Source organism: Orbicella faveolata, unplaced genomic scaffold (genome assembly GCF_042242905.1).
Source record: "Orbicella faveolata isolate gen_17 unplaced genomic scaffold, um_ofav_v1 contig_25, whole genome shotgun sequence".
Classification (NCBI taxonomy): Eukaryota; Metazoa; Cnidaria; class Anthozoa; order Scleractinia; family Merulinidae; genus Orbicella; species Orbicella faveolata.
This window is the reverse complement of record NW_028301553.1, coordinates 20,087,501-20,100,000: the sequence shown is the minus strand read 5'-3', so window position 1 is coordinate 20,100,000 and position 12,500 is coordinate 20,087,501. Positions and strand designations below refer to the sequence as shown.

General features: G+C 38.7%; 1 protein-coding gene across 1 annotated transcript in view; it reads right to left on the bottom strand.

Moving 5' to 3' along the window:
- Window positions 1-1,133: 1,133 nt before the first annotated feature.
- The window catches only part of LOC110066527 (fibroblast growth factor receptor 4-like), a 22,631-nt gene continuing 11,264 nt past the window's right edge, over window positions 1,134-12,500 (bottom strand). Inside the window, exons 7-17 of the mRNA XM_089294306.1 lie at window positions 12,305-12,430; window positions 12,187-12,211; window positions 11,250-11,458; window positions 10,564-10,674; window positions 9,983-10,173; window positions 6,387-6,509; window positions 6,100-6,173; window positions 5,753-5,793; window positions 3,426-3,522; window positions 3,157-3,259; window positions 1,134-2,327 (exon numbers count right to left, since the gene is read on the bottom strand). Coding sequence (XP_089150432.1) covers window positions 2,262-2,327; window positions 3,157-3,259; window positions 3,426-3,522; window positions 5,753-5,793; window positions 6,100-6,173; window positions 6,387-6,509; window positions 9,983-10,173; window positions 10,564-10,674; window positions 11,250-11,458; window positions 12,187-12,211; window positions 12,305-12,430 — 1,166 coding nt within the window. The 3' untranslated portion in view covers window positions 1,134-2,261. The remainder of the gene's footprint in view (window positions 2,328-3,156; window positions 3,260-3,425; window positions 3,523-5,752; window positions 5,794-6,099; window positions 6,174-6,386; window positions 6,510-9,982; window positions 10,174-10,563; window positions 10,675-11,249; window positions 11,459-12,186; window positions 12,212-12,304; window positions 12,431-12,500) is intronic.

Sequence of the window (12,500 nt, the reverse complement as noted above, 5' to 3'; positions counted from 1 at the left end):
TTTACTCTCTAAAATGGTCAGTGATCTCCTCCTTTCTTTTCATAGATCACTTAATTTACGTGAGAAGTGCAAACTTTTCACTTATGTCCAGGATTGAACGCAGTTTCAGATTTTACAAATTTTACGATTTTCATTTGAGTTTCAAATTTAACAAATTTTGCGATTTTTCGTTAAACTCTGCAAGATTTACAAAAATTCGCTGCCTCAACGATTTTTCCGCACATTGCTGCGAAATTTACAAACTTATGCTAATCCACCCGTAAGCACCGGCTTGCGGATTTTACAAAATTTACAAAATTTGCGTTTTTTTGTCAACTCATTGCGAAATTTGCGATTTTTCACACTGCTTTGTAATGCTAATTCCACTTACTAGTGCCGGCATGCGTTAACTTCTATAAGATTTACAAAAATTCCCTGTCTCAACGATTTTTGAGGGTTGTCCAATACACACAAACGGAATCCAATGGAATGGCACTCAGTCCATTGGTAATCCGTTGGTGAAATGTCTCCACATGGGGATTTATAAAGACTTAGAATATTTCCGACGGCTTCAGGTTGAGTAAGGGTCCATTCTACTCGTCTATTGGTACCAATGGTACGATTGGTACCAATGAAATTGCACTTAATCGATTGGTGTTCCATTGGTGAAATGCATCTCGTCATAAAGTCGTAGAATATTTTCAATTGTTTCCGGCTGAGCAGGGGTGCATTCTACTCTTCCACTGGTACCAATGGTACGATTGGTACCAATGGAATAGCACTCAATCCATTGGCATTCCATTGGTGAAGCGCATGTCATTATAAAGACTTAAAACATTCCCGATGGCTTCACGCTGAGTAGGGGCCCATTGGTACCAATGGTACGATTGGTGCCAATGGAATTGCACTTATTTGATTGGTGTTCCATTGGTGAAATGCATCTTATTATAAAGACTTAGAATATTTCCGATAGCTTCAGGCTGAGTAGGGGTGCATTCTACTCGTCCATTGGTACCAATGGTACGATTGATACCAATGGAATTACACTTATTCGATTGGTGTTCCATTGGTGAAATGCATCTCATTATAAAGACGTAGAATATGTTTTATATATTCTTCGTTCTTAGGGCGTGGGAGCCAAAACACACGCTAAATACAATGCCCTACACACAATATGTATGTTCTTCGTTCTTAAAGCGTGCGAGCCCAAACACACGCTAAATACAATTTGTATTCTTCGTTCTTAAAGCGTGCGAGCCCAAACACACACTAAATACAATGTATATTCTTCGTTATTAAAGCGAGCCCAAACACACGCTAAATACAATGCCCTACATACAATATAAGAAAGAAATGGCCGCGCGAAATCCTCGCCTCCAGAATTTGACAATTATTGCAAATTTCGCAGTTTTCGTAACTGCGTTTAATCTTGGACATTGCTCAAACTTTTTGCCTTTTCTGCTTTCTTGTGACCGAAGTTTGCTTCGAATGTTGACGGGCAAGACTGATATGTGTTCATTTTCTATTCTGTTCCTATTCTACCTCAAAGAACGATATCGGCTTCTAAAGTACGCTTACCTGATCTAGATTTCATCAATGTAGCTTCTTTTATTGCTGATAGTCGTACGCTAAGGTCATCTTAAAATGACAAAACCTAACCAGCCCGGTAAACTGCATTATTTGTTTCTAATAACTTTTTAGCAAAAGTTAATCATTATCTCACTGCATGGCAAGTTGTAAAAAAATCTGTTGTGGGAACATTTTGGGCGCGAACGTCCGTTCCACCCACCGCCACTTTCGGCCCTATGCTTTGGATACCATTAACAAAAATTCTAGAGAGAATAATTTAGAGTTTTACTTTTCTTTCCAATGTGACTATCAATTTGTTAACAACTGTTCACACATTATAGAGTGTAATTTGTTAACGGTTGGTGTTGGCGATGATTAACTATCTGTTAGAAAACTAGGTTTTAAAACGAGCATATAGATGCAATAATAATTAAAGTGAATAAAAAATGATTATGATATCTGAACGTCAGTTTCTTTCTCTGTTAAAATTGTTACATTATGAATTCTGAGTGTTTTCCGCCTCGTAAAAATAGTAACAGGAAGCCAGCAATAATCACAGCATACACTCAGTGGCGGGTTTAACAAGCAATGTAGAATTTTAGTCTTTCTTGTAATTTTAATTCATTTGACAACTCTTTTTCTTCCACCAGTAATGTTTACTAGTAAAACCATTTGCTTCATGGTGGCCGATAGTGGCCTCTGTTTCCATTTATCTAATCTTCCGAGCAGCCGCTGGGCAGAACATTTTCGTATAACAACTGCACCAGGTTGACATATTCCTAACAAACAAAAATAACCAAAGAAATATCAATAAAATATACGGCGAGAAAACAAACTTTGTTATTCTTAATACAAGATTTAAGGTGTGGCATTCTACAGTATGTAAGGCGGGTACAATCTGGACTGGAGAAGATAGCAAAACGCGAGGAATAAGACAGTTGTCGCTCTTCTTTTCCCTGTATTTTCTTCCCCTCCTGCTACGTATTTACCTACAAATGGCGTGGAAAAGAAATCAGTCAAACAACGCCAAAACACAATAGCAACCATTAAGCGCCAAGACCATGATACTACTCATGCGAATAACTAACTATACAACTCATCTTTTCTCTTCCTGTTACTATCAAAAAATTTATCACTCCCCTTTTTAAATAGAGGGAAAAAAAACTCGTCAAGAATAATCTAGTCTCTTGTTAAAAGACCTCACGGAAAATTTCTTTATCAAACCAGTCAGGTAACCATGCAGGGCTAATGGCTATCATGAAGCAAACAGTTCTTCACATGGCTCTGAAAATCCTGAAAATATAACTACCGCATGTGGCAGCTTTATCTTTACATGGACGATTGCTGAATGACGTTCAACTGGACTGGAATATAATTGTTTTCTTCGCTATATTAATAACGGGGCGTTAACGACCACTTCGTGATAACAGCCAAGTTGTTTTGGCACTATGAAATGCTCAGTAAGTCATTTTCTCTAAATAAGCGACCGTCATGTTACTGCAAAATGAATGTTGTGGCCTGTTACATTAGTGGCTCAGATCAGTGTGATCTGATGAGAGATCGTAATTACATGTTCGAACAGTGAGCCGTTTATCCCTTAATTCTAACCTGTTCTTCGTCCCTGATCATGTCTTGAAACATGGAGCGCAGAACCTCAAAGCTTGGTCTTTCGGAAGGGTTGTTCTTCCAGCAATTTGTCATAATGTTGTATCTATTTTGAATTGGAGATGTTGTCAATTAAACCTATTGGACCTCTCTCTCTCTCTCTCTCTCTCTCTCTCTCTCTCTCTCTCTCTCTCTCTCTCTCTCTCTCTCTCTCTCTCTCTCTCTCTCTCTCTTAGTGTAGCCAGTTCTACTGGGCACAAGCATACACTTACAGTTTTGGGCTGACAAATTTTGGACATGCCATCCGGTAATCTTCCTTTAACAAAGCGGGAATCTCTCTCATGGACACACCAGGGAAAGGCTCACCACCTGATCAAAGAAGAAGAATTTTTTCAGAGAAGGGTTTATTAATTTAGTAGAAGCATCTGCATCACCCAGTGTAAAAACGAGATGTGTGCTTGTGTTATTATGAGATTTGAACGACATAGCTACTTTCCTGTTGGTTCTTAAAGTGCACCTAACCCCAAAAATTTTTTCGCTAAAACGAATCTAGACTTTATTTGAAGCATTTGGGCGAAGAAATTTTTGAATTTGGTTGAATCCTCCATTTTCTATGCCCTTCAAAGTCGCGCTTGATGTGTTTCACGACCGCGTTTTAGGGAGCCTGGGGCGGCGGTACCTGATGACGTCTACCCAGGAACCAAACACAATAGCGCCTCAGTCAGCTCTCTGTATTTGCTCGAGAAAATGGAAACAAAACTAATCGTTCCAATATATTTTGGGACTAAGACATCCAAGTTTTGTTTCAGAATCATTTGTTTTTCGTCACTGGAGTCAGGGTTAGGTTTCGATTCGGAAGACACCGAAATAAACTTCGATCGAGCACGTTCGGCAACTGTGAACTCACTGCTTAGAGCTTTGAGAACAATTTGCAATATTTAAAGCGACGACGGGGAAGACTTCTTTGCGGACGAGCTGCCTGTATATTAAGAATGGAAAGCTAGATACGAAGGAGCGGTCAAACGAAAAGCAGGGAAGAAAACTCAAGGACTGCTTTGGATGGTAATTTCGTCACCTAAACACAAGACTCCCACGCGTGTTTATAACCTGTTTACATTTGTCCGTAGCGAGAACGTATTTTGTCAAGGTATGGTGGTTCTATTAAATCCAGTTTGTGTTTTATTTTCTGGAATGCTTCATGTTTATAAGAGCGACGTAAGTGTTGCAGTCTTCGAGACTTGATGATCTCCAAAACACTGACTTCGATCGATTGAAAATCGTAGAATTGTTTGGACCTGTATTTTTGAAGCTACGGGAAGCAAGGCGGAAGGAAACATTTCATACAATTACCGATTTCACATTACCACACGTTTCAAGTCGTAACTCCGAATAACCAGTGTAAATCTTTTTCAAAGTTTGCAGTGAAATTCGTCGGATAAGCGAAAAGGATGTGTTCCCAAGCGGTCCACGGGTAATGTTAAACGGTCATATTTTCGACACTAATGTATAGAATGTTTGTCGCACTACTGATTTCCAAACCTTCGAAAAACTCTGTGAGTAGAACAATTTTGTTATCATATAATTCTAAAGGATTAATCTTCGACTTTAATCTTAAATCGCAAGAAAAATAAGTGCTGGTTGGCGGCGTATGGGGGGTTGCGACCTATTTACACATCAGTATATTTGGTCGTAACGTCCTCTTGATTGATCACACAACTTTGCCGGCTATGTTATAAATACTGCGGGACTGGAAGATATAGGTTGTCGATAGTATTTCGACAAATTGCTGATTGGCTTTGAGCAGAAAATTTTGAAAATAGCGTTTGAAAGTCTGCGGAACAAATTCCAGTGAGAGTTCTTCAATGGTTCTCACAGACTCAGTTCGCTTGTTTCGGTTGGACAAAATCAACCATCGTTATGTCTTTATTGTACCATTGACCGATCATCGCTAGTAAATTGTACAGTATATCTTTTTTTAGATCTGGGATATTGCTGCGACAGCCGATAGCACTTTTGGAAGGCATTTCTGCGCACTTTTCGAATGTGTATTGCACCATCCTGAAGGAAATGAGAGGACGTGAGTTATTCGATCTTCCTGGGTAGACGTCACAACAGCCGCTGGACCCATTCTCCTCAAACTCGGTCGTGAAACAAAATGGCGGTGTTTTGGGGCCATTTTCGCGATTTCGTCGGGGCACAGAAAATCGAAGATTTAACCGAATCCAAAAATTTTTTCGCAGAAGTATTTCAAATAACATGTAGATTCGCTTTAGCGAAAAAAAAAATTGGGTGGTTAGGTGCACTTTAAGGAACTTAGAGCTCCCTGCTGTAGTTTTCGCTGTGATTTCTAGCCGGTTAAATCATGAGGGAAATTTTTACCGCTTCACCAGCGACTTTAAAAGAAAAACTTACAGTCTTAAAACACAATAAAATCTATCCAGATATTGTGTTGGCTGACGTCGCAATATAGCGCTACTGAGAGTTATCAGAAGGTTTATAGCTAATGTATGAAAGTAAAATTCATGAATCCGTCTTCCGCTTGTTGGTTTTTGAATTCCTCTATTCGTACATCAGAGGTTCTACATGAATTCTCGCTTACCCACAGTGAAGATTTCATACATCACCACGCCAAAGCTCCACCTTAAAAAATATGAAATTAAACTTTGTGAATATGAATGAAGAAAGGTGTTACTTCTGTTTGGATTACTGCGAGCTAGGAAACGTTTGTGACATCATGTTTATTGGCTTGGTGTCAAGATTACTCTGTTGACACTTAATTATTATCCTAGTCTTCATAAATCCAAAGCATGTAACACTCCTGCTTTGAACAAAGGCACATATTATCTATGCATGTTTTAGTAAATGTTTTTGAGTTGTTTTGAGTATTGTCTTGCTGTTGAAACACGTAAATTAAAAGAAATGACGGGAAGAAAAGAGACTTCTTACACATCACTGGCAGTAGTGTATGCGCCACTGCCAAACAAAGCCTCAGGTGCAGTCCATTTTACTGGCAGACGTCCCTAGAATAAGATTACAAAGTCATCAACGACATTCGCTGTTCAAGAGGAACTTGACGTGATACAAATAGATGTTAAATACTAGCTAATACCCGATCAAGTTAACAAATATGGTGGTATCACATGATTGAATAATGCTACTGTGAACCTTTTGCAGCATGTTTCTTTTTTAATTAAATCGGAGAGTAAAGTTAATAGATGCTGACGAGAATCCACCTCATGGGTTCGCACATAGATGTCTTCTCCTTGTACATCTCTGGCCATGCCAAAGTCGGTGATCTTGCACATTTCTTCATCACCTACCAATACGTTCCTAGCGGCCAGATCGCGATGGATGATCTGAATAACAAGCAAAAAAAGACTCGGTATATCCTCAGTTAGATCTCCTAACAGAGTCAGCAAGAGGCAAACTCCAATCAAGAGTTGAAAGTTGAGGAAAAGACAATTAACCGTATCATAAAGGCTTTTGTTCTTGGGCCATCGTAGTTTAACGAGGAATAAAACACAAATAGCGGTGATAAACATATTAAACTTACGCATTTTAATAACTTGACGTTTCGTATGCTACGCAACATACATTTTCAAAAGTGGAATAAAGACCGTTACAATTTTTTGAAAACTATATATGAAATGTAAATAAGGGGTCTGGAAACGAGATTAAGAAACATCTGTTTCTTAACAGTAAAACAATAAAAGTCTAAGCTTATTAATAAAGTATCAGCTTCTCACTGCGGACGTTTACATTAAGAGCCGGCTTAAGTTCTTGGATGAACAAAGTTTCTTTAATTTTACAATGATAATCTGTTTTACCAGAAGCTAGAATATCAAAATGATCCCACTTGATGTTGTGACCTGTGGCTTTTATATGGTCGGCAGGTCATTCTTAGTGAGAGCCTTGAAATGTTCCGTTTTCCCATCATGAAGCCGTCGTTTTGTTTTGCCCATGTAAAAGTCACTGCAGTCCCAGCAAGCAGCTTTATAAATGACCTTAGATTTCTGTGAACGATTTAGACGGTCCTTGTATTGAAAGAAAGATTTGATTCGGCGAGTGCTTTGAAAAATTATCTTAAGATTGACAAATGAACAGAAATTGTGTACACATGATTTCAGACGCTTAGAGACTTGGTCACTTTGTACACCTAAGTAAGGTAATAAGATGATAATATCTTTCTTCGGAACCGTAGGGACGGGGCTGCTTGGCTTGTTTCTGTTTCTGTTTAGGACGTCGTTAATGTTGTAAGTGATAATACCTAGTGGGTAGCCATTTTGAAGCAGGAGTTTGCGAAGGTCATCAAGGGCAGATTTAAGCAGGAAAGCGGAGGAGCAAATTCGGTAACAGCGATAAGTAAGTGTACGAATGAGATTTATTTTGTACTTGCGTGGAGTGAAGGAATCCCATTTAGTATAAAGGCCAGTAAACGTCTTTTTCCGGTAGATGGATGTGGCAAAAGTGTTGTTTGGGCAGCGTTTGATGAGGATGTCTAAAAAAGGAATTTCATTGTCTTGTTCAAAATCAATAGTAAATTTGATACTCTCGTGACGACTGTTTAAATATCGCAGGAACTCATTAGCAGTGTCTTTGCTGTCAAACATGGTGAAAGTGTCATCAACGTACCTATACCAGAGTGACGGACGAATTTGACCTTTCGTGACCCATCTTTCTTCAAAGTGATACATGAAAATGTTCGCCAAAACTGGGCCTAACGGTGAACCCATGGCTACTCCATCTATTTGGTCGTAGTATTGGTCATCGAAGAGAAAATGGCTTTTCTTAGTGGCAAATTCTAATAATTTATAAAGAGCATCACGAGGTAATGTCGGAGGATCGGGTAGAGAATACAGTTTTTCAAGACAAATCTGTATTGTTTCATCAAGTGGCACATTTGTAAATAGTGAGCAGACATCAAAGGAGCACATTATTCCATTGTCATGTTTGTGTTTTTTTGCCCAGTCTATAAAGCTAAAAGAGTCCTTAACAGTGTGTTGGTTTGTCGAAATCGGCTGAAGTATACGAACAAGGCAAGAAGCAAGGTTGTAGTTGTAGGTGTTAACAGATGAAACTATAGGGCGGAACGGGCAACCGGTTTTATGAACCTTTGGAAGACCATACAGCACACCAGGAGACGATCCACTGGACATGTGGACAGACTTTCTTCTCTAGATTTAGTTGGATTGTGCGTTAATGGTTTGAATTTGGTGCCATCAGAAATTAACTGTTTCATTTTGTTGAGATAAACAGATCTGCTAACAATGACAACGCCATTTCCTTTGTCCGGTTTGGTGATGATGATGCTGTGATCATTGCGTAAATCAAATAGGGCTTTCCACTCGTCCTTACTAAGAATGTTTTTCTGTTTAGAAAAGTCATAGGAATAAATGTAGTTATAGGAAATATTCCTCAGCTGACTTCTGAGTCGATCTTGGTTATCGTTGCTTAATGGAAGTTCCAGTTTAACAAGATCACGATAGAGTAAATCAAAAGAGCATTTGACATCATATTTATCAACGTTTTTAGGAGGCAGGCAGAATCGTAAACCACGTGCTAGAACGTTCTTCTCGGTCTCAGTCAAGACACGATGTGAATAGTTGAAAATGATGTCGTCGTTGTTTAAATTTGACACTTTGGGGATTCCAAATTTACGTTTCAGATTGTTGAATTTCTTTTCAAGCTTGCGCGAATTGTGCTCTTTGATCTTAAAAGCCTTCGTTTCAAAACAAAACGACGGCTTCATGATAGGAAAACGGAACATTTCAAGGCTCTCACTAAGAATGACCCCACATCAGCCATTGCTGACCATATAAAAGCCACAGGGCACAGCATCAAGTGGGATCATTTTGATATTCTAGCTTCTGGTAAAACAGATTATCATTGTAAAATTAAAGAAAATTTGCTCATCCAAGAACTTAAGCCGGCTCTTAATGTAAACGTCCGCAGTGAGAAGCTGATACTTTATTAATAAGCTTAGGCTTTTATTGTTTTACTGTTAAGAAACAGATGTTTCTTAATCTCGTTTCCAGACCCCTTATTTACATTTCATATATAGTTTTCAAAAAAATTGTAACGGTCTTTATTCCACTTTTGAAAATGTATGTTGCGTAGCATACGAAACGTCAAGTTATTAAAATGCGTAAGTTTAATATGTTTATCACCGCTATTTGTGTTTTATTCCTCGTTAGACAATTAACCCTTTGGAGACCAGATTTTCACCAAAAAATACCGTTTTTAACCGTTTAATCAGCTTTTTTTGACTGCCGTGACGCTAAATGGGCCTAAGTTTTGCTTAAAAAGCTATTTTCTACTAAAAAGAGATATTTCCCGGAGATTAGGTACAAAATTGTGCAATATTACAATTCGGTGCATGGGCATATGCCAATTTTTTTTTTTTTTTTTTAGCCATTACCCATTCTCAATTTTTTTTCTTGCCCCTTTCCTCTCCTTTTCCTCGGCCCTACCTTTTGCGTTGCATATTCTTTCTGGCTGCCTTAAAAGTTGGGTGTTAATTATGGGCAAAGCCTAGAAATGGACCTTGATCAATTATAGGCATAGTGGACCATTTTTGCACCAAAACTGATAATGTTGTTTTTCAATTGGTTACGTCAGAATGTCGTCGATATCCAAAATCGACCGTTGTACGGAAAGGTCCATCCTAGCTCTACTATCTGCTTATCAAGAATATCTGGTGACATTTAAACTGATGACGTCACGAGTGGTACAAAGAGCACGACCATTAATTACGCGTATATGTGTAATTGGGGCTCAAAGGGTTAATTATTTGACTTAAATATATCCGATCTGTAAGACAGTTGAATACCTTTTTCTTTGACAAATAGTCCATTCCATCACTAATCTCCCAAGCGAACTTAAGCAGCTGCTTGGAAGTGAGGCTGGTTCGAGGTTGTACTGATGGATCACTGTAGTAGCTATCACGGACCCCTCGGCTCTTCCTCAGGTATCCGAGGACATCACCATACTGAGCGTACTCAACCACTACCATTAGCCGTGCTAGCAAATTCAATACAACTTTAGTTTACCACATAATAGCCATTCAGCAGAAAAACGCGTTCGTGTAAAAAAGATTAGGTAAGCTATCCAAGAAGTACTCAACCCGGTGCGACTTAGATATACTGGCCTCGAAATCATATTAAATTCGGAAATAACTGTTTCAAACAAGAAAACAATTCCTAAAGAAAACTCTAGACATTTGATAAGGCTGAAATAGAATGCAAAAGAAAAGAAGGAGTTTTTTCTGCCTAGTTTTAGAATAACCAAAACCAGCTGGCGTTGATTTTTCTCTTTTGTCGTCTTCATTGGCGATGGAAAGAGGAACGGAGAAGGAACAGTCACAATGTAAAATACCAACGATTACACGCAGGAACAATCTATAAGTCTCACCTTCAGTGGTGACACAGCCATACAGGCATATAACATGAGGATGACGGTCAAGATGTTTGAGAACTGTCATCTCTGACAGCAGATCTCGCTTCTCCTTTTCCGAAGCGTCTCCTGTTCAACATAAACCACGACAGCTATTTGACTAAACGTAATATTTATGAGGGTAATCCCAGTTTCAAATGTAGTTTCATAATAGCATGCCTGATAACTTTATAAAAATCTGAACTTTATGGGCCTGACCACATCAGTTGGCTGCTGGGCTGCATTATATAATAGAGCGTTTTTCACTTGAGTATCGAAACAAATTTGCATTTGTCTTGGCTTTGCATTACTGCGCCAAGCGATTGGCTTGAAAATCTCGCGCCACTTTGTCCTCCAATCAGACGTAAAACCAAAACAAAATCGCAACTTACTTGCACACGTTTTCGGAGCTTCGCGTTCTCTACGTACATTTATTTGCTTGAAGTTTTGATTGGTTAGTGATTTCTTTGGTTGTGGTTTTGCGACACTCAATTGAAAACTGCTCTAGTGGATAGATAAATGCTTAAGAATCTGTTGCTATTGCCTTCATTACAAACTTGGATCCTTGCTCTCTAAGTCCTTTCACATGAACAGATATCAGCCAATTTTGTTACATTAATGCCTTAGTTATACCAGTTAGAGGGTAAAATAACGAAAAAAATGACCTTGAATGCTCTTTACTGCTACTACAGTCCATCCTGGTTTCCCTGGCAAATCCAGGACCAATCCACGTGATACCACGCCAAAAGCACCACGGCCAATCACCTTCTCTATATTCAGGTTTGCTCGCGGTATTTCCCATTCAATATCTCCAGAGAGTGATGGATGTAATGTGAGAAAGCTCGCCTCGTTAGAATGCATTTCAAATGATGGGCTGAGAAAAAAAACAACCAATTGTCGTAATCACTGCTGTCTAGTTGTTACTATCTTTGTTCACTTTTCTGAAGAAGCTGAAGGATAGTAGAATCAGGTAAAGTTTAATGCTGCAACTGATCCTCGTGAGACGTGTTTTTTTTTTATAATAGAAGGTATTCTAAGTGAATATATGATCTTTCATATATTCGTTTGTATTCTTCACCATCTATGGGTATATTACAAACTCACAAAGTGACCAGCTCCCAGATGGCTTGATAGCTCAGTTGGTAGAGCACTGCACCGGTATCGCAAAGGTCATGGGTTCGCATCCCGTTCAGGCCTGAATGTTTTTCAGGCTTTAATTTCACAACTGCTTTTAAATTTTAAAGTTGTGTGCAAAACTGCGATGATCAATCATGTCTTCATATCTTTCTCCTCAGTTCAAATATATGATCTTTCATACATTCACTTGTAGAAGGTATTCCGTGCATGTGCGTAGGTTTTCGGTTTCTTTCAGACTGAACGTCATGTAAATGTTAGAGTTGTTTACTTTATAATATGAATATAGATATCACCAAAAAGGTACACGAATACAGGCCTTTAACTCGATAAACTCGATATTTAAACATATCGAAGGGAGGAGAGTATGGATAGATATATTCTGACTTAGAGTAACCGAGAATCAAAGTAATGTTGACTGGTATTGCAGACGTCAAAAACACATGTTTAAATTTCAGAAATACATACGTATGATTTTCTTGGGCATCGTCATCTGAAATGGTAAAATTAAGTTTGCATGAGTCATAACATATCGCAGTAGATATCGCGACAAAGATTGCTGGTCTGCATGTTACTAGTTACTTACTTTTATGGTGATTAATCTGCCTTCTGGATCTCTTGGCTAGGTATCGGTGAATTAAAAATGCACAAATCACGATTACGGCTACAACTGGGATGGTTAGCAGGTACTGGGTGACTGTGTCTTTGGCATCTGTTTACAAAAGAAATACTTTTGGTAATCCTTTTACCCTGAGATTCAATCCAGCTCCCAAACTCGCAAT